General features: G+C 52.9%; 1 protein-coding gene across 6 annotated transcripts in view; it reads left to right on the top strand.

Moving 5' to 3' along the window:
- LOC144767947 (ly6/PLAUR domain-containing protein 5-like) overlaps positions 1-20,717 on the top strand; it is a 578,058-nt gene that overhangs the window by 288,124 nt on the left and 269,217 nt on the right. For 4 of the 6 annotated variants that reach the window (XM_078651294.1, XM_078651297.1, XM_078651295.1 and 1 more), the window contains exons 4-5: positions 6,506-6,646; positions 10,464-11,301. In XM_078651294.1, coding sequence (XP_078507420.1) covers positions 6,506-6,646; positions 10,464-10,687 — 365 coding nt within the window. In that variant the 3' untranslated portion in view covers positions 10,688-11,301. Of the gene's footprint in view, positions 1-6,505; positions 6,647-10,463; positions 11,302-20,717 lie in introns of those variants that run through there. The other 2 variants (XM_078651299.1, XM_078651296.1) reach the window with 1 other exon arrangement.

Raw genomic sequence — 20,717 nt, 5'->3', positions numbered from 1 at the left:
CAAAGTAATGCAAGGCATGCCGTGCCCCAGCCAGGGAATGCCTCTCTGATGCAAAGTAATGCAAGGCATGCCCGTCCACCAGCCATGGAATGCCTCTCTGATGCAAAGTAATGTTAGGCATGCCCGTCCACCAGCCAGGGAATGCCTCTCTGATTCAAAGTAATGCAAGGCATGCCTGTGCACCAGCCATGGAATGCCTCTCTGATGCAAAGTAATGCAAGGCATGCCCGTGCACCAGCCAGGGAATGCCTCTCTGATTCAAAGTAATGCAAGGCATGCCTGTGCACCAGCCATGGAATGCCTCTCTGATGCAAAGTAATGCTAGGCATGCCCATCCACCAGCCAGGGAATGCCTCTCTGATGCAAAGTACAGAATGGCATGCCCGTGCACCAGCCAGGGAATGCCTCTCTGATGCAAAGTACAGCAAGGCATGCCCGTGCACCAGCCATGGAATGCCTCTCTGATGCAAAGTAATGCAAGGCATGCTCATCCACCAGCCATGGAATGCCTCTCTGATGCAAAGTACAGCAAGGCATGCCCGTGCACCAGCCAGGGAATGCCTCCCTGATGCAAAGTAATGCAAGGCATGCCCGTGCACCAGCCAGGGAATGCCTCTCTGATGAAAAGTAATGCAAGGCATGCCAGTACACCAGCCAGGGAATGCCTCTCCGATGCAAAGTAATGCAAGGCATGCCGTGCACCAGCCAGGGAATGCCTCTCTGATGCAAAGTAATGCAAGGCATGCCCGTGCACCAGCCATGGAATGCCTCTCTGATGCAAAGTAATGCAAGTCATGCCCGTGCACCAGCCAGGGAATGCCTCTCTGATGCAAAGTAATGCAAGGCATGCCCGTGCACCAGCCATGGAATGCCTCTCTGATGCAAAGTAATGCAAGGCATGCCGTGCACCACCCAGGGAATGCCTCTCTGATGCAAAGTAATGCAACGCATGCCCGTGCACCAGCCATGGAATGCCTCTCTGATGCAAAGTAATGCTAGGCATGCCCATCCACCAGCCAGGGATTGCCTCTCTGATGCAAAGTAATGCAAGGCATGCCCGTGCACCAGCCAGGGAATGCCTCTCTGATTCAAAGTAATGCAAGGCATGCCCGTGCACCAGCCATGGAATGCCTCTCTGATGCAAAGTAATGCAAGGCATGCCCGTGCACCAGCCAGGGAATGCCTCTCTGATGCAAAGTAATGCAAGGCAAGCCCGTGCACCAGCCATGGAATGCCTCTCTGATGCAAAGTAATGCAAGGCATGCCCGTGCACCAGCCAGGGAATGCCTCCCTGATGCAAAGTAATGCAAGGCATGCCCGTGCACCAGCCATGGAATGCCTCTCTGATGCAAAGTAATGCTAGGCATGCCCATCCACCAGCCAGGGAATGCCTCTCTGATGCAAAGTAATGCAAGGCATGCCCGTGCACCAGCCAGGGAATGCCTCTCTGATGCAAAGTAATGTAAGGCATGCCCGTGCACCCGCCAGGGAATGCCTCTCTGATGCAAAGTAATGCAAGGCATGCCCGTGCACCAGCCATGGAATGCCTCTCTGTTGCAAAGTAATGCAAGGCATCCCCGTGCACCAGCCAGGGAATGCCTCTCTGATGCAAAGTAATGCAAGGCATGCCCGTGCACCAGCCAGGGAGTGCCTCTCTGATGCAAACTAATGCAAGGCATGCCCGTGCACCAGCCATGGAATGCCTCTCTGATGCAAAGTAATGCAAGGCATGCCCGTCCAGCAGCCAGGGAATGCCTCTCTGATGCAAAGTACAGCAAGGCATGCCCGTGCACCAGCCAGGGAATGCCTCTCTGATGCAAAGTAATGCAAGGCATGCCCATGCACTAGCCATGGAATGCCTCTCTGATGCAAAGTAATGCAAGGCATGCCCGTCCAGCAGCCAGGGAATGCCTCTCTGATGCAAAGTACAGCAAGGCATGCCCGTGCACCAGCCAGGGAATGCCTCTCTGATGCAAAGAAATGCAAGGCATGCACGTGCACCAGCCATGGAATGCCTCTCTGATGCAAAGTAATGCAAGGCATGCCCGTGCACCAGCCATGGAATCTCTCTCTGATGCAAAGTAATGCAAGGCATGCCCGTGCACCAGCCAGGGAATGCCTCTCTGATGCAAAGTAATGCAAGGCATGCCCGTGCACCAGCCAGGGAATGCCTCTCTGATGCAAAGTAATGCACCAGCCAGGGAATGCCTCTCTGATGCAAAGTAATGCAAGGCATGCCTGTGCACCAGCCAGGGACCAGCACCAAGGCATGCCCGTGCACCAGCCATGGAATGCCTCTCTGATGCAAAGTAATGCAAGGCATGCCCGTCCAGCAGCCAGGGAATGCCTCTCTGATGCAAAGTAATGCAAGGCATGCCCGTGCACCAGCCAGGGAATGCCTCTCTGATGCAAAGTAATGCACCAGCCAGGGAATGCCTCTCTGATGCAAAGTAATGCAAGGCATGCCTGTGCACCAGCCAGGGAATGCCTCTCTGATGCAAAGTAATGCAAGGCATGTTCGTGCACCAGCCATGGAATGCCTCTCTGATGCAAAGTAATGCAAGGCATGCGCGTGCACCAGCCAGGGAATGCCTCTCTGATGCAAAGTAATGCAAGGCATGCCCGTCCACCAGCCATGGAATGTCTCTCTGATACAAAGTAATGCAAGGCATGCCCGTGCACCAGCCATGGAATGCCTCTCTGATGCAAAGTAATGCAAGGCATGCCCGTGCACCAGCCATGGAATGCCTCTCTGATGCAAAGTAATGCAAAGCATGCCCATGCACCAGCCATGGAATGCCTCCCTGATGCAAAGTAATGCTAGGCATGCCCATCCACCAGCCAGGGAATGCCTCTCTGATGCAAAGTAATGCAAGGCATGCCCATCCACCAGCCAGGGAATGCCTCTCTGATGCAAAGTACAGCAAGGCATGCCCATGCACCAGCCAGGGAATGCCTCCCTGATGCAATGTAATGCAAGGCATGCCCGTCCAGCAGCCAGGGAATGCCTCTCTGATGCAAAGTACAGCAAGGCATGCCCGTGCACCAGCCAGGGAATGCCTCTCTGATGCAAAGTAATGCAAGGCATGCCCATGCACTAGCCATGGAATGCCTCTCTGATGCAAAATAATGCAAGGCATGCCCGTCCAGCAGCCACGGAATGCCTCTCTGATGCAAAGTACAGCAAGGCATGCCCGTGCACCAGCCAGGGAATGCCTCTCTGATGCAAAGAAATGCAAGGCATGCACGTGCACCAGCCATGGAATGCCTCTCTGATGCAAAGTAATGCAAGGCATGCCCGTGCACCAGCCATGGAATCTCTCTCTGATGCAAAGTAATGCAAGGAATGCCCGTGCACCAGCCAGGGAATGCTTATCTGATGCAAAGTAATGCAAGGCATGCCCGTGCACCAGCCATGGAATGCCTCTCTGATGCAAAGTAATGCAAGGCATGCCCGTCCAGCAGCCAGGGAATGCCTCTTTGATGCAAAGTAATGCAAGGCATGCCCGTGCACCAGCCAGGGAATGCCTCTCTGATGCAAAGTAATGCAAGGCATCCCCGTGCACCAGCCAGGGAATGCCTCTCTGATGCAAAGTAATGCAAGGCATGCCCGTGCACCAGCCAGGGAATGCCTCTCTGATGCAAAGTAATGCAAGGCATGTTCGTGCACCAGCCATAGAATGCCTCTCTGATGCAAAGTAATGCAAGGCATGCGCGTGCACCAGCCAGGGAATGCCTCTCTGATGCAAAGTAATGCAAGGCATGCCCGTCCACCAGCCATGGAATGTCTCTCTGATACAAAGTAATGCAAGGCATGCCCGTGCACCAGCCATGGAATGCCTCTCTGATGCAAAGTAATGCAAGGCATGCCCATGCACCAGCCAGGGAATGCCTCTCTGATGCAAAGTAATGCAAGGCATGCCCGTGCACCAGCCATGGAATGCCTCTCTGATGCAAAGTAATGCAAAGCATGCCCGTGCACCAGCCATGGAATGCCTCTCTGATGCAAAGTAATGCAAGGCATGTTCGTGCACCAGCCATGTAATGCCTCTCTGATGCAAAGTAATGCTAGGCATGCCCGTCCACCAGCCAGGGAATGCCTCTCTGATGCAAAGTAATGCAAGGCATGCCCATCCACCAGCCAGGGAATGCCTCTCTGATGCAAAGTACAGCAAGGCATGCCCGTGCACCAGCCAGGGAATGCCTCCCTGATGCAATGTAATGCAAGGCATGCCCGTGCACCAGCCAGGGAATGCCTCTCTGATGCAAAGTAATGCAAGGCATGCCCGTCCACCAGCCAGGGAATGCCTCTCTGATGCAAAGTAATGCAAGGCATGCCCGTGCACCAGCCAGGGAATGCCTCTCTGATGCAAAGTAATGCAAGGCATGCCCGTGCACCAGCCATGGAATGCCTCTCTGATGCAAAGTAATGCTAGGCATGCCCATCCACCAGCCAGGGAATGCCTCTCTGATGCAAAGTAATGCAAGGCATGCCCGTGCACCAGCCAGGGAATGCCTCCCTGATGCAAAGTAATGCAAGGCATGCCCGTGCACCAGCCAGGGAATGCCTCTCTGATGAAAAGTAATGCAAGGCATGCCCGTGCACCAGCCATGGAATGCCTCTCTGATGCAAAGTAATGCTAGGCATGCCCATCCACCAGCCAGGGAATGCCTCTCTGATGCAAAGTAATGCAAGGCATGCCCATCCACCAGCCAGGGAATGCCTCTCTGATGCAAAGTAATGCAAGGCATGCCCATCCACCAGCCAGGGAATGCCTCTCTGATGCAAAGTAATGCAAGGCATGCCCATCCACCAGCCAGGGAATGCCTCTCGGATGCAAAGTACAGCAAGGCATGCCCGTGCACCAGCCAGGGAATGCCTCCCTGATGCAATGTAATGCAAGGCATGCCCGTGCACCAGCCATGGAATGCCTCTCTGATGCAAAGTAATGGTAGGCATGCCCGTGCACCAGCCAGGGAATGCCTCTCTGATGCAAAGTAATGCTAGGCATGCCCATCCACCAGCCAGGGAATGCCTCTCTGATGCAAAGTAATGCAAGGCATGCCCATCCACCAGCCAGGGAATGCCTCTCTGATGCAAAGTAATGCAAGGCATGCCCGTGCACCAGCCAGGGAATGCCTCTCTGATGCAAAGTAATGCAAGGCATGCCCGTGCACCAGCCATGGAATGCCTCTCTGATGCAAAATAATGCAAGGCATGCCCGTCCAGCAGCCATGGAATGCCTCTCTGATGCAAAGTAATGCAAGGCATGCCCGTGCACCAGCCATGGAATGCCTCTCTGATGCAAAGTAATGCAAGGCATGCCCGTGCACCAGCCAGGGAATGTCTCTCTGATGCAAAGTAATGCAAGGCATGCCTGTCCACCAGCCAGGGAATGCCTCTCTGATGCAAAGTAATGCAAGGCATGCCCGTGCACCAGCCAGGGAATGCCTCTCTGATGCAAAGTAATGCAAGGCATGCCCGTGCACCAGCCAGGGATTGCCTCTATGATGCAAAGTAATGCAAGGCATGCCCGTGCACCAGCCAGGGAATGCCTCTCTGATGCAAGGCAGTGCAATGCAATGTGTTACTTGTTTTTAGCAAGCAACATAAATAACCATTTACATTTCTTAGTAAACACCAAAAATGATTTTGCATCAGGTCTGCTTTGAAAAAGTAAAAAAAAACACAACATCTTTGTAAATCTGGGCTTGATTACCTATCCAGCTTTTTGCCAGGGTATGCAAAGAAGGCAAATTGTTGTTAATTGGCGCCTCATGTTCAAAGTTTGAATCAGAGACTGCTTGGAGCCCAGTGAAACATTTTGTACATGTTGAGATGGACCTGATATTCTAAACGTTTTCAACAAACACCCCACGGGACACCACATAAAAGTGACCTTCAGACCCCATGTGCTCTTGCTTATAAGCGATAAGATGGTAGCAAAAGTATAATGAAACACTTCATGAGAATTTGTCCATCAAAATTTAAACTAAGGTCATTTAGCTTGGTTGTCTATATGGACTAACTGTAATAAGATAGTATGTGTAGCTGTTGCATCAGGATTGTACTGTGTAGGATGCATAATGAAAGTGGTGCAATTACATACGTATCAGGGATGTATGTAAAATCATCAAATTGGTCCAGGGTGTAAATAGATGTTACTTATGTGACCTAGAATTTTCAGCCTGAGACCTGACTCACAAAGATTTTGTTCTCACCGTAGCTGTGACTTACTCTTCAATTTCCAGGAGTAAGTTCCACCTATCGATAGAAGGATGCTTTGTGGCTCAGGTCCTTTCTAAGATGTATTATGTTGCAAAGCACCACTGTAGCAATTAGAGTGTACATCTCAGAGTTTGCTCTGTGGGCCTCTAACATTAAGGCCACCGGTTTGCTCAACCTTGTCCTTCTTAGAGTCGTGTGTGTTTGAGCATTGCTGATGTAAACATACTGTGTTGTCTTAGGATGATCAGCAACATATTTCCTTTTCTTTCCTTTCAGACTCTTCGGTCCCCAACGATCGGGAATGTTACTCCTGCATCAGTACCTCAAGGGACCAGTGCTCCACTAAGAACGCTGCTGTTGTGAGATGCCAGGGTCACTCTCCAGTCTGCTATCAAGGAATTGGCACCATCGTTCTAGGTAAAGCCTCTTCGGTCATCCACAGAAACCTTAACGAGCACCACAGACTAGCTCTGCAGTCCCCTAGTCTATCAGCAGTGCTTTGCGTGTCACCCATCTGTATGTGTTGAGCGTGGGTAGGTGCTTCATCATTTTACATGGGAGGGTCTAAAAATGATCATGTTTGGGTTTTGTAGCTTGAGAAATGTATAGTCTCTTCAATGGCTGTGATCAGGGATGGTGGAGGGGCAGTTCTATGGCAGTTTCTATCTGTCAGGGTTTAATGGTAATAATGTCATCTTCACAATAAATATAGCAACAAATCCCAATTACCCGCATCTTTCGACCAAGGTGCCCAATAGAAAAGACACTGGTTGGTAATGGGCCACACCAGCCTAGTATCATGCCATGTCAGAGCCACTAATCGGTTATCTTGTAGAAAGAGGAGAGAGAGAGATACAATGGAGACAAACATATAACATGTGCCTTAGCAGTGTAACCTCAGGACTTCATATGTATTCCGATGACATCTCGCACAGTGAGGAAGTACCATGTAAGTCTCAGCCCAATCAGGAACCACTTTATAACATACCACTGCATCTCCCCTCGTTTCAAACACTTCCCCGTGGTCTGCACCTGACAATCTCCTGCTTACTTTGCTGGTACTGCATCAGAACTCTTCAGTGCCACTTCATATGACCTTTTTGGGTCTTGGCGACAGCGTTGACCTTTTGATTTATTAAAATATGCATAATATATTTACAAATTGAGGCTTTCAGCCACCTCTCTTAATCAATTGGTCTATTGTTGTGTCACACGCCTTTTGTTTCCGCCCACTTAAGAAAATATTTTTTTCTTGTTTGAGTTTCATACAGGACGAACTCCATCCGAAGGTTAGAGAGCGCGTTACTTGAGCACCAGTTGCATTGCAGACCGACACTTTTTTTTGTTTAAGGCATGGGGAGATTAAGAGATTTGCCCAGACTCACAGGATGTTTGAGTCTGCTGCCAGACTTGAACCTGGTTCCCTAGTTTCAGAGTGGGCCACTCTAGCCGGTAAGCCACATAGCCAATTTAAGCCTCTGGTTAACTTCACATGACTGCATTATGCTCTATCACACGGATCACTTTCCCTCATACAAGCTACTACCCTTAAGTGCCAGTGTTTTCGTTTTTACTCTATAATTACTTTAGTGTTGTCTTTGTGTGTAGAGCCTGTGATAGTAGGACACTTTTGATGCACATTCCATCTTTATCAGATCCCATCTCCTGCTAATGCTCTTGTAAAGTCATTTTTGAGTATATTGCTTTGGGACAGCTGCTATTTCACAGCATACCAGATCAGATTGTGTCAATCTGCAATTGTTCTGTTTTACATTAACCTCTGTTTACTTTTTTTCTTTCTCTCCTTTTTTTCCCTAATTACTTTCTTTCTTTCCTTCTTCCTTTCTTTTTTCTTTCAGTCTTTCTTTTTCCATCCTTCTCTCTTTCCCATTTCACTTTCATTTCATTCTTCCTCGCCTTCTTTCTCTATTCTTCTTTCTTGTTTCTTTACTTCTATCATACCTTTCCTTGTCCCTTCTTTCTTTCTTGCCTCCGCATCACTCTGCGCCACCGCATCACTCTGCGCCACCACAGCATCACTCAGCACCACATCAGTATCACTCCGCATCGTCTTTGCACTAGTACACCACCACATTATCATCATCACTCAGCAAGACCTGAGTATCATTCAGCATCACCTCAGCATCTTCTCTGCACCAGTCACCACCACCACCACCACCACCACCACCACCACCACCACTACTACCTCAGCATCCCTCAGCACCACCTCAGCCTGCTCTCGGAATCTGGCATCTGTTGATTTTTCCCTAGCGTCTGGCCGCTGCTAGTGTTATAATAAAGGTAATAGTTCCCAACCTTTACCCTCCGATTGTTTATGCCCCCTCAAAAAAAAGCTTTAACAAACAACCATTGGAATAGGCAGAAACAAGTTGCCAGCATTGCAAGAACAAAAGAAAACTGAGGACATTTTTCATTGTAAATACTTTTTTCAATATGGTCGTTCAGTTGTACATAATGCCTTCTTGGTCATATCTAAGGTAACAAAAAAGCTTCTGACACTTTTTTATGAAAGCTTTTCAGCATGCTGCACAGCAGCCACATTTCTCTACAGGACAGCTTAAAGACATTGACAAAGTCAATAGCTCTGGCTAAGCACTTATAAGGCCCCAAAGGCGAGACCTATTGGCTATGTCAATGCTTGATCCTTTATTTATGTGTGCTGCAAAATGCCACGGCTAAATAAGGTAGACTAAAAGTTTTACAAACATGCTTGTCTGTAGCCAAGTGGGTTTCGTGAGTGTTTTACACAGTGAAATAATACACCATAGTCGTCACAAAAGATATATATTGTTTCCCAACTGTCTGGTACTCATTTTATCAATCTCTAAAAGACGAAAGGATGAGTGGACCTACTAGGATTTGAATACCTGACAATGGAGTCAATCACAGATACCTGTAGAGAATGCAGATGCCAACTGAGCCTTTTATCCTTTACAGGTAAATAAAACTCGATGGCAATCTGGTACTTTATATGTAAACACATACTTTTGGATCGATCTCAGGGTGCTAACAGCCGGTGCATTTCAGGGTGCCAACAGCCGGTGCATTTCAGGGTGCCAACAGCTGGTGCATTTCAGGGTGCCAACAGCTGGTGCATTTCAGGGTGCCAACAGCTGGTGCATTTCAGGGTGCCAACAGCCGGTGCATTTCAGGGTGCCAACAGCCGGTGCATTTCAGGGTGCCAACAGCCGGTGCATTTCAGGGTGCCAACAGCCGGTGCATTTCAGGGTGCTAGTAGTTAGTACATCTCATGGGGCTAGCAGCCGGTCCATCCCAGGGGGCTAGTAGTTAGTACATCTCATGGGGCTAGCAGCCGGTCCATCCCAGGGGGCTAGCAGCTGGTCCATCCCAGGGGGCTAGCAGCCGGTCCATCCCAGGGGGCTAGCAGCCGGTCCATCCCAGGGGGCTAGCAGCCGGTCCATCCCAGGGGGCTAGCAGCCGGTCCATCCCCGGGGGCTAGCAGCCGGTCCATCCCAGGGGGCTAGCAGCCGGTCCATCCCCGGGGGCTAGCAGCCGGTCCATCCCAGGGGGCTAGCAGCCGGTCCATCCCAGGGGGCTAGCAGCCGGTCCATCTCATGGGGCTAGCAGCCGGTCCATCCCAGGGGGCTAGCAGCCGGTCCATCCCAGGGGGCTAGCAGCCGGTCCATCCCAGGGGGCTAGCAGCCGGTCCATCCCCGGGGGCTAGCAGCCGGTCCATCCCCGGGGGCTAGCAGCCGGTCCATCCCAGGGGGCTAGCAGCCGGTCCATCCCAGGGGGCTAGCAGCCGGTCCATCCCCGGGGGCTAGCAGCCGGTCCATCCCCGGGGGCTAGCAGCCGGTCCATCCCAGGGGGATAGCAGCCGGTCCATCCCAGGGGGCTAGCAGCCGGTCCATCTCATGGGGCTAGCAGCCGGTCCATCCCAGGGGGCTAGCAGCCGGTCCATCCCAGGGGGCTAGCAGCCGGTCCATCCCAGGGGGCTAGCAGCCGGTCCATCCCCGGGGGCTAGCAGCCGGTCCATCCCCGGGGGCTAGCAGCCGGTCCATCCCAGGGGGCTAGCAGCCGGTCCATCCCAGGGGGCTAGCAGCCGGTCCATCCCAGGGGGCTAGTATCCCTCAGGAGAGGGTGGGGCTTGCCAGCCCAAACCCAAGGGAGCTTTACTGAAGCATGTCGAATATGTATGTTTCTGACCTAGATCATTATTAAAACTGCTTTCTTTCCTGCTCCATTCTTACAGGTCACCAGAACAACATCAGCCTTCCCTACTTTATAAAGGAATGTGCCCAGTCGTTTAGCTGCGAGTACTCTGGGACTGCCAGCGAGTATGAGAATCACACCAGACGCGGATCTTGTTGTAACAGGAATCTCTGCAATGATTTGGAGCCAAATGGTGGCCCGGGCGCTGCCACATATGCTGCCCCACTCATAGTGGCTGCCCTGCTGGCCATTTCCGGTTTATAAAGGACACGTGAAAGGATAAAGAACTGAACCGAAAAATCAAATCATCATTCTGTTCCCAAAGAAGCCATTTTGACTTGAAGCCATATCTGTAAAGTTTATCTGCCATTGTGATTACATTGGCTTGTACTGTAACCTTATATAATACAGAGGCGTAGCTTTGGCGCGGTATCTCCCTATCAATAGACATTGAAATCAAGCAGACATCAAACTTCATATGATGTTTTGAAGTGATAACGATGGCTTATCTGAAAATCACAGCCCATGCACCTACAAAAAAGGATTCAGATACCTAATGCTCCATTTCCCATAATCAGTTACTTTTTGAGAGTTGGCAGAGAGAAGGTGCAGAGGACGAAGCCTCTTAGGCATATCGTTTTTTGCAGCCCCGGTGTGCGCTCCAGCAGCAGATCATGTCTCTGATGAGCCCCCCCTCATAATTATCGTGTGTTTTTCTTCCCTTTTAGGACCTGACATCCCCTTGCATGAATGATCTCTACTAATTGATTAAATCACAGTGAATATATATGGTGAAATCAAGCCCAGATTCTTTCCACTTTGCTCTGTTCTTATAAATATATACTTCAAGCTTGCATCAATATATTGGTGGTATTTAATTATTGTACTTGATCATTTCAAGAGTAATCACATGTTTCGAAAGAACACTGCCTTACAGACCGAAAAGAGCTCAAAGGGCTTCACGCCATTTATTGTCGAATGTTTTCCTGAAAGTTTTCAACAGATGTTTGAGTAAATGTATAAAAACTGCACATACATTGCTAAAAGTAAGAGAGGATCTTCACAACAGGGAACAGAAGGCCAGGCACGGTCGTCCACCCCCCTTCACTGAAGCTTGGAGGGATGCAGCCTTCACTGGCTGCCAGCTGGGGGCACTGCTGGCTCTGCTGGTGACACTGCTGGCTCTGCCGGTGGCACTGCTGGCTCTGCTGGTGACACTGCTGGCTCTGCTGGTGGCACTGCTGGCACTGCTGGATCTGCTGGTGGCACTGCTGGCTCTGCTGGTGGCACTGCTGGCTCTGCTGGTGGCACTGCTGGCTCTGCAGGTGGCACTGCTGGCTCTGCTGGTGGCACTGCTGGCTCTGCTTCTGGCTCTGCTGGTGGCACTGCTGGTGGCACTGCTGCTGGCTCTGCTGCTGGCTCTGCTGGTGGCACTGCTGGCTCTGCTGCTGGCTCTGCTGCTGGCTCTGCTGCTGGCTCTGCTGGATCTGCTGGTGGCACTGCTGGCTCTGCTGGTGGCACTGCTGGCTCTGCTGGTGGCACTGCTGGCTCTGCTGGATCTGCTGGTGGCACTGGTAGCTCTGCTGGGGGCACTGCTGGCTCTGCTGGTGGCACTGCTGGCTCTGCTGGTGACACTGCTGGCTATGCTGGGGGCACTGCTGGCTCTGCTGGATCTGCTGGTGGCACTGGTAGCTCTGCTGGTTGCACTGCTGGCTCTGCTGGTGACAATGCTGGCTCTGCTGGTGACACTGCTGGCTCTGCTGGGGGCACTGCTGGCTCTGCTGGTGGCACTGCTGGCTCTGCTGGATCTGCTGGTGGCACTGGTAGCTCTGCTGGGGGCACTGCTGGCTCTGCTAGTGGCACTGCTGGCTCTGCTGGTGGCACTGCTGGCTCTGCTGGTGACACTGCTGGCTCTGCTGGTGGCACTGCTTTCTCTGCTGGTGGCACAAGTGACACTGCTGGCTCTGCTGGTGGCACTGCTGGCTCTGCTAGTGGCACTGCTGGCTCTGCTGGTGACACTGCTGGCTCTGCTGGTGGCACTGCTGGCTCTGCTGGTGGCACAAGTGACACTGCTGGCTCTGCTGGTGGCACAGCTGGCTCTGCTGGGGGCACTGCTGGCTCTGCTGGGGCACTGCTGGCTCTGCTAGTGGCACTGCTGGCTCTGCTGGTGGCACAGCTGGCTCTGCTGGGGGCACTGCTGGCTCTGCTGGGGCACTGCTGGCTCTGCTGGTGGCACTGCTGGCTCTGCTGGATCTGCTGGTGACACTGCTGGCTCTGCTGGTGACACTGCTGGCTCTGCTGGGGGCACTGCTGGCTCTGCTGGTGGCACAGCTGGCTCTGCCGGTGACACTGCTGGCTCTGCTGGTGGCACAAGTGACACTGCTGGCTCTGCTGGGGGCACTGCTGGCTCTGCTGGTGACACTGCTGGCTCTGCCGGTGACACTGCTGGCTCTGCTGGTGGCACTGCTGGCTCTGCTGGTGGCACTGCTGGCTCTGCTGGATCTGCTGGTGACACTGCTGGCTCTGCTGGTGGCACTGCTGGCTCTGCTGGTGGCACAAGTGACACTGCTGGCTCTGCTGGTGGCACTGCTGGCTCTGCTGGATCTGCTGCTGGCTCTGCTGGTGGCACTGCTGGCTCTGCTGGTGGCACTGCTGGCTCTGCTGGATCTGCTGGTGGCACTGGTGGCACTGCTGGCTCTGCTGGTGGCACTGCTGGCTCTGCTGGTGGCACTGCTGGCTCTGCTGGATCTGCTGGTGGCACTGGTAGCTCTGCTGGGGGCACTGCTGGCTCTGCTGGTGGCACTGCTGGCTCTGCTGGTGACACTGCTGGCTATGCTGGGGGCACTGCTGGCTCTGCTGGTGGCACTGGTAGCTCTGCTGGTGGCACTGCTGGCTCTGCTGGTGGCACTGCTGGCTCTGCTGGATCTGCTGGTGGCACTGGTAGCTCTGCTGGTTGCACTGCTGGCTCTGCTGGTGACAATGCTGGCTCTGCTGGTGACACTGCTGGCTCTGCTGGGGGCACTGCTGGCTCTGCTGGTGGCACTGGTAGCTCTGCTGGTGGCACTGCTGGCTCTGCTGGTGGCACTGCTGGATCTGCTGGTGGCACTGGTAGCTCTGCTGGGGGCACTGCTGGCTCTGCTAGTGGCACTGCTGGCTCTGCTGGTGGCACTGCTGGCTCTGCTGGTGGCACTGCTGGCTCTGCTGGCTCTGCTAGTGGCACTGCTGGCTCTGCTGGTGGCACTGCTGGCTCTGCTGGTGGCACTGCTGGCTCTGCTGGATCTGCTGGTGGCACTGGTAGCTCTGCTGGGGGCACTGCTGGCTCTGCTGGTGGCACTGCTGGCTCTGCTGGTGACACTGCTGGCTCTGCTGGGGGCACTGCTGGCTCTGCTGGTGGCACTGGTAGCTCTGCTGGTGGCACTGCTGGCTCTGCTGGTGGCACTGCTGGCTCTGCTGGATCTGCTGGTGGCACTGGTAGCTCTGCTGGTTGCACTGCTGGCTCTGCTGGTGACAATGCTGGCTCTGCTGGTGACACTGCTGGCTCTGCTGGGGGCACTGCTGGCTCTGCTGGTGGCACTGGTAGCTCTGCTGGTGGCACTGCTGGCTCTGCTGGTGGCACTGCTGGCTCTGCTGGATCTGCTGGTGGCACTGGTAGCTCTGCTGGGGGCACTGCTGGCTCTGCTAGTGGCACTGCTGGCTCTGCTGGTGGCACTGCTGGCTCTGCTGGTGGCACTGCTGGCTCTGCTGGTGGCACTGCTGGCTCTGCTAGTGGCACTGCTGGCTCTGCTGGTGGCACTGCTGGCTCTGCTGGTGGCACTGCTGGCTCTGCTGTAGGCACTGCTGGCACTGCTGGCTCTGCTGGTGGCACTGCTGGCTCTACTGGTGGCACTGCTGGCTCTGCTAGTGGCACTGCTGGCTCTGCTGGTGGCACTGCTGGCTCTGCCGGTGGCACTGCTGGCTCTGCTGTAGGCACTGCTGGCACTGCTGGCTCTGCTGGCTCTGCTGGTGGCACTGCTGGCTCTGCTGCTGGCTCTGCTGGTGACACTGCTGGCTCTGCTGGTGGCACTGCTGGCTCTGCTGGTGGCACAAGTGACACTGCTGGCTCTGCTGGTGGCACTGCTGGCTCTGCTAGTGGCACTGCTGGCTCTGCTGGTGACACTGCTGGCTCTGCTGGTGGCACTGCTGGCTCTGCTGGTGGCACAAGTGACACTGCTGGCTCTGCTGGTGGCACAGCTGGCTCTGCTGGGGGCACTGCTGACTCTGCTGGGGCACTGCTGGCTCTGCTAGTGACACTGCTGGCTCTGCTGGTGGCACAGCTGGCTCTGCTGGGGGCACTGCTGGCTCTGCTGGGGCACTGCTGGCTCTGCTGGTGGCACTGCTGGCTCTGCTGGATCTGCTGGTGACACTGCTGGCTCTGCTGGTGACTCTGCTGGTGGCACTGCTGGCTCTGCTGGTGGCACAAGTGACACTGCTGGCTCTGCTGGGGGCACTGCTGGCTCTGCTGGTGGCACAGCTGGCTCTGCCGGTGACACTGCTGGCTCTGCTGGTGGCACAAGTGACACTGCTGGCTCTGCTGGGGGCACTGCTGGCTCTGCTGGTGACACTGCTGGCTCTGCCCGTGACACTGCTGGCTCTGCTGGTGGCACTGCTGGCTCTGCTGGTGGCACTGCTGGCTCTGCTGGATCTGCTGGTGACACTGCTGGCTCTGCTGGTGGCACTGCTGGCTCTGCTGGTGGCACAAGTGACACTGCTGGCTCTGCTGGTGGCACTGCTGGCTCTGCTGTATCTGCTGCTGGCTCTGCTGGTGGCACTGCTGGCTCTGCTGGTGGCACTGCTGGCTCTGCTGGTGGCACTGCTGGCTCTGCTGGTGGCACTGCTGGCACTGCTGGCTCTGCTGGTGGCACTGCTGGCTCTGCTGGTGGCACTGCTGGCTCTGCTGTAGGCACTGCTGGCACTGCTGGCTCTGCTGGTGGCACTGCTGGCTCTGCTGGATCTGCTGGTGACACTGCTGGCTCTGCTGGTGGCACTGCTGGCTCTGCTGGTGGCACTGCTGGCTCTGCTAGTAGCACTGCTGGCTCTGCTGGTGACACTGCTGGCTCTGCTGGTGGCACTGCTGGCTCTGCTGGTGGCACAAGTGACACTGCTGGCTCTGCTGGTGGCACAGCTGGCTCTGCTGGGGGCACTGCTTGCTCTGCTGGTGGCACAGCTGGCTCTGCTGGATCTGCTGGTGACACTGCTGGCTCTGCTGGTGGCACTGCTGGCTCTGCTGGTGGCACTGCTGGCTCTGCTGGATCTGCTGGTGACACTGCTGGCTCTGCTGGTGACACTGCTGGCTCTGCTGGCTCTGCTGGTGGCACTGCTGGCTCTGCTGGTGGCACAAGTGACACTGCTGGCTCTGCTGGCTCTGCTGGTGACACTGCTGGCTCTGCTGGCTCTGCTGCTGGCTCTGCTGGATCTGCTGCTGGCTCTGCTGGTGGTACTGCTGGCTCTGCTGGTGGCACTGCTGGCTCTGCTGGTGGCACAGCTGGCTCTGCTGGTGACACTGCTGGCTCTGCTGGTGGCACTGCTGGCTCTGCTGGTGGCTCTGCTGGCTCTGCTGGGGGCTCTGCTGGTGGCACTGCTGGCTCTGCTGGTGGCACTGCTGGCTCTGCTGGTGGCTCTGCTGGCTCTGCTGGGGGCACTGCTGGCTCTGCTGGTGGCACAGCTGGCTCTGCTGGTGACAATGCTGGCTATGCTGGTGACACTGCTGGCTCTGCTGGTGGCACTGCTGGCTCTGCTAGTGGCACTGCTGGCTCTGCTGGTGACACTGCTGGCTCTGCTGGTGGCACTGCTGGCTCTGCTGGTGGCACAAGTGACACTGCTGGCTCTGCTGGTGGCACAGCTGGCTCTGCTGGGGGCACTGCTGACTCTGCTGGGGCACTGCTGGCTCTGCTAGTGGCACTGCTGGCTCTGCTGGTGGCACAGCTGGCTCTGCTGGGGGCACTGCTGGCTCTGCTGGGGCACTGCTGGCTCTGCTGGTGGCACTGCTGGCTCTGCTGGATCTGCTGGTGACACTGCTGGCTCTGCTGGTGACACTGCTGGCTCTGCTGGTGGCACTGCTGGCTCTGCTGGTGGCACAAGTGACACTGCTGGCTCTGCTGGGGGCACTGCTGGCTCTGCTGGTGGCACAGCTGGCTCTGCCGGTGACACTGCTGGCTCTGCTGGTGGCACAAGTGACACTGCTGGCTCTGCTGGGGGCACTGCTGGCTCTGCTGGTGACACTGCTGGCTCTGCCGGTGACACTGCTGGCTCTGCTGGTGGCACTGCTGGCTCTGCTGGTGGCACTGCTGGCTCTGCTGGATCTGCTGGTGACACTGCTGGCTCTGCTGGTGGCACTGCTGGCTCTGCTGGTGGCACAAGTGACACTGCTGGCTCTGCTGGTGGCACTGCTGGCTCTGCTGTATCTGCTGCTGGCTCTGCTGGTGGCACTGCTGGCTCTGCTGGTGCCACTGCTGGCTCTGCTGGTGGCACTGCTGGCTCTGCTGGTGGCACTGCTGGCTCTGCTGGTGGCACTGCTGGCACTGCTGGCTCTGCTGGTGGCACTGCTGGCTCTGCTGGTGGCACTGCTGGCTCTGCTGTAGGCACTGCTGGCACTGCTGGCTCTGCTGGTGGCACTGCTGGCTCTGCTGGATCTGCTGGTGACACTGCTGGCTGCTGGTGGCACTGCTGGCTCTGCTGGTGGCACTGCTGGCTCTGCTGGCTCTGCTGGTGGCACTGCTGGCTCTGCTAGTAGCACTGCTGGCTCTGCTGGTGACACTGCTGGCTCTGCTGGTGGCACTGCTGGCTCTGCTGGTGGCACAAGTGACACTGCTGGCTCTGCTGGTGGCACAGCTGGCTCTGCTGGGGGCACTGCTGGCTCTGCTGGTGTCATGATTCCGTATGAAGCCGTATAAAGCCTCCATCGGGGGGGCTCCAATTTATCCTGGCGCTATTCGCCTTAAAAAACCCACCCCTTTCCCGTGCACCTGCACTCCATAAGAATGTATTATGAGGGTGATTGTGTTTGTGAATACTGAATATGAACATTGTGACACTGAATGCTTTTAAATGTGATGCCTTTGAGTATTTCTAACATCTAATGATAATTGCAATCGGTTTTGTTATGCCTTTTGATATCTGAATTCACCTTGCCCTTAGTGTTGTAAATATGCAAGCTTGCTTCGGAACAAAGGCAACCAAACTGTTCACTCGTGTGTGCCTCAGCCTAATCTGGCCGGGCGCACGCATACGTGGGGTGCGGCTGGGTGCAGTCAGGTATTTAAACCGCACCCAGCCTTCTGGAAAGTGCTTTGCCTTCTGCCTGCTCAAGAGAAAGGATCCACGCTTGAGAAGACGACAGCTTACCAGATTTATGACCCCAGAGCTTCAGTCTTCGAACTTCGACATCCTCTTGCAGATAAAAGCCCGGCATCTTCTTTTCTGCATTGGAAATCTGCAAAGACAAAAGATAAGTGAAATATCTTTCTAGTTAAAGGCGCCCTTCGCAAGAAAGGTTACCGGAACAATTTTTGGAACCAATTATTCAAGAGAAATCCTACAAGACTTTTTGGAAGCTAATTTAAGATTTGTTTTAGGTATTTAGAAATTAGAGTTTGTTAAAGAAAAGGTCAAAAGGTGATCTCTGCAATTTGGAAAGGCGTCATTTCTGAATGTTGTACTTGTTTCTTCTTGCTATGTAAAACCTTTATTTTTAGACTAAAGACACAGAGCTTAAAGACACAGATCTTAATCTAAGTAAGTGAAGAAGGGAGAAAGGCCTTTTGCTTCTTAAGGTTTAAGGGGGGTTTCACGACAAGAGGAAGGGTAGGAAAAGACTTTAACTATTCTTTTGTTTATTACAGAATTCTCTCCAAAAGCTCGAATGCATAACAAGACAAGACAGAGCAACTGAAATCACCTGACAAGACTGACCAACAAGACAAGAAAGACATACTGGATGAAAGACAGACAACAGCTGTTCGCAGGTAGGCGAGAGTTTGTACATCTAGAGAGAGAGTAGTAGGTACAGAAGTTGTGCTAATTCGCGAGATTAGAACAAGAGGTAAACCCGTGATTCTTGTTGTTTCGCAGGTCGACAGCAAGAACTCCTACGTCCAGTACCGGCCCTCCTCCCCTTAGTCTAGCTCATATCTTGTAGTGTCTAATACTTCCTCCAGGAAGGGGTTAGTCTCTAGGGAGGTTGGTCCCTTGCGTCCCTGCGAATTCACTACTCGTCTCATATCAAGACAAGGTAAGGGACGACGTATTTATTGTCTCGACAGAAGGCAAAGCCCAAGTAGAATAATTCGCCTGGACGCAATGGACCAAGTTTCTCTTCAAGATATAGCTGCCATGTTAAATGAGTTAAAACTGGAAAATGAGGCCTTGCGTAGAGATATGGCTTCTCTTCAACATACAGTCCAACAACAAAAGACAATTTTAAAGCCAGCCACTTTCCAGGGAGGAGCTTCTTCTTCTGAAGCTCAAACTCAGATTCAAGTAATCACACCAGTTCCTACGCCCTTAGCTCAACCTGAGAGGTTTTACGGAGACCCTAACAAATTTACCATCTTTCTCAATCAGTGCCATTTACATTTTTTGGCCAAAACCACAGCTTTCCCAGATGATTCCTCCAAGGTAGCTTTTATGTTATCCTACTTAGGAGGAGATGCAGCTTTGTGGTCTGTCCCCTTGGTAGAAAGAGACAATCAGGTTTTATATAATTTTAGAGCTTTCGAACGGTCTTTAAAAAAGATATTTGCAAAACATGTCTTTGTTCAATCGGCTGACAGTGAGCTTTTAAATTTAAAACAGGGTTCGTCTGATTTACTACACTATATATCCGTATTCAATCGCTTGGTTCTAGAAGCTGATTGGCCAAATGAAAAAAGGGTGTCCTTATTCTACCGTGGCTTGAGGGATGAGCTCAAGGACATGGTAACCCAAGTTCTAGAACCTCCAGAAGAAATTAGCGAATTCATTGACCTAGTAGTAAAATTAAATCATAGGCTGTCTGAAAGGAAAGGAGAAAGAGGAAGATTGGACCATAAGGTAATGTTTCAAAAAGAAAGAGTCCTAACTCCTCGTGATACAACCCAAAAAGTAGATCCTGTAGAACCCATGCAAATAGGGTCTATTCGAGGACCTTTAACTAGAGAGGAAAAGGAAAAAAGACGAAAATTAAACCAATGTCTTTATTGTGGGAAGACTGGACATTTCGTGAAAGAATGTCCTTCTAAACCTAATAAGGGGAAGCCTAGGTCCGCAGATGTAGCATTAACATCAGAAGGAACGGAAAACTAGAACGCTCGATAAAGGAAGAGGTCAGTTTATCGAGTGTGTGTTCCAGTTCGGCCTCAACTGTCCCACCCAAGGGGTGTCGACACTTTTGTGTAATAATAGAATTGAAAAGTTTAGCCAATCCAGTGAGTCCTAGGAAAGTAGAAGCAATCATCGATTCAGGAGCTACAGGAAATTTCATTGACACTCAATTTTTGAAACTATTAGGGTTTAACTCAATTCTAAAAACTCATCCAGAAACTGCAAGAGCAGTAGACGGTAAGGAACTGACTTCTGGACCCATAAATAAGCAAACCGAGGTCTTACTTATGGACAGTTCTCCTATCCATAGAGAAAGAATTATTTTTGATGTGATTGACGCTCCTCAATTTAAACTAATTTTGGGACTCCCTTGGCTTGTTTTACACAACCCTAATATCGACTGGCAGGCAAGAACCTTGACTTTTAGATCTCACCATTGTTTGAGTCAATGTTTTTTGTTAGACAGGTCAGGAGACACAATTCAAGGCTTTGATTTTACCGCAGACTCTTCTAGTATCCTGCTCCTAGAGGGAGTGCCTACAGAATATTCAGACTTACTGGACGTATTTGATAAAAAAAAGGCTAACACTCTTCCCCCCCATAGGGATTTTGATTGCAGGATTGATCTCGTGCCTGGGGCAACTTTGCCATGTAGTAGAATCTATGCCCTGACTGAGAAAGAAAACGAGCACTTGCGAGAATACCTGGACGAGTATCTCGCTAATGGTTTCATTAGGCACTCTAAGTCTCCAGTATCATCTTCTCTTTTTTTCATTCCGAAACGTGGAGGTGAATTAAGAACGTGCGTTGATTATAGAGCCTTAAACAATGTCACAATTAAGAACAGGTACCCCTTGCCTCTCATTCCAACTCTCCTAGATCAAGTAAAGAATGCAACCATTTATACAAAATTGGATTTGCGCGGAGCTTACCATCTTGTCAGAGTCCGAAAAGGCGA

This window comes from Lissotriton helveticus, chromosome 7, assembly GCF_964261635.1.
Source record: "Lissotriton helveticus chromosome 7, aLisHel1.1, whole genome shotgun sequence".
Taxonomy (NCBI): Eukaryota; Metazoa; Chordata; class Amphibia; order Caudata; family Salamandridae; genus Lissotriton; species Lissotriton helveticus.
This window is presented reverse-complemented; position numbering and strand designations above follow the sequence as displayed.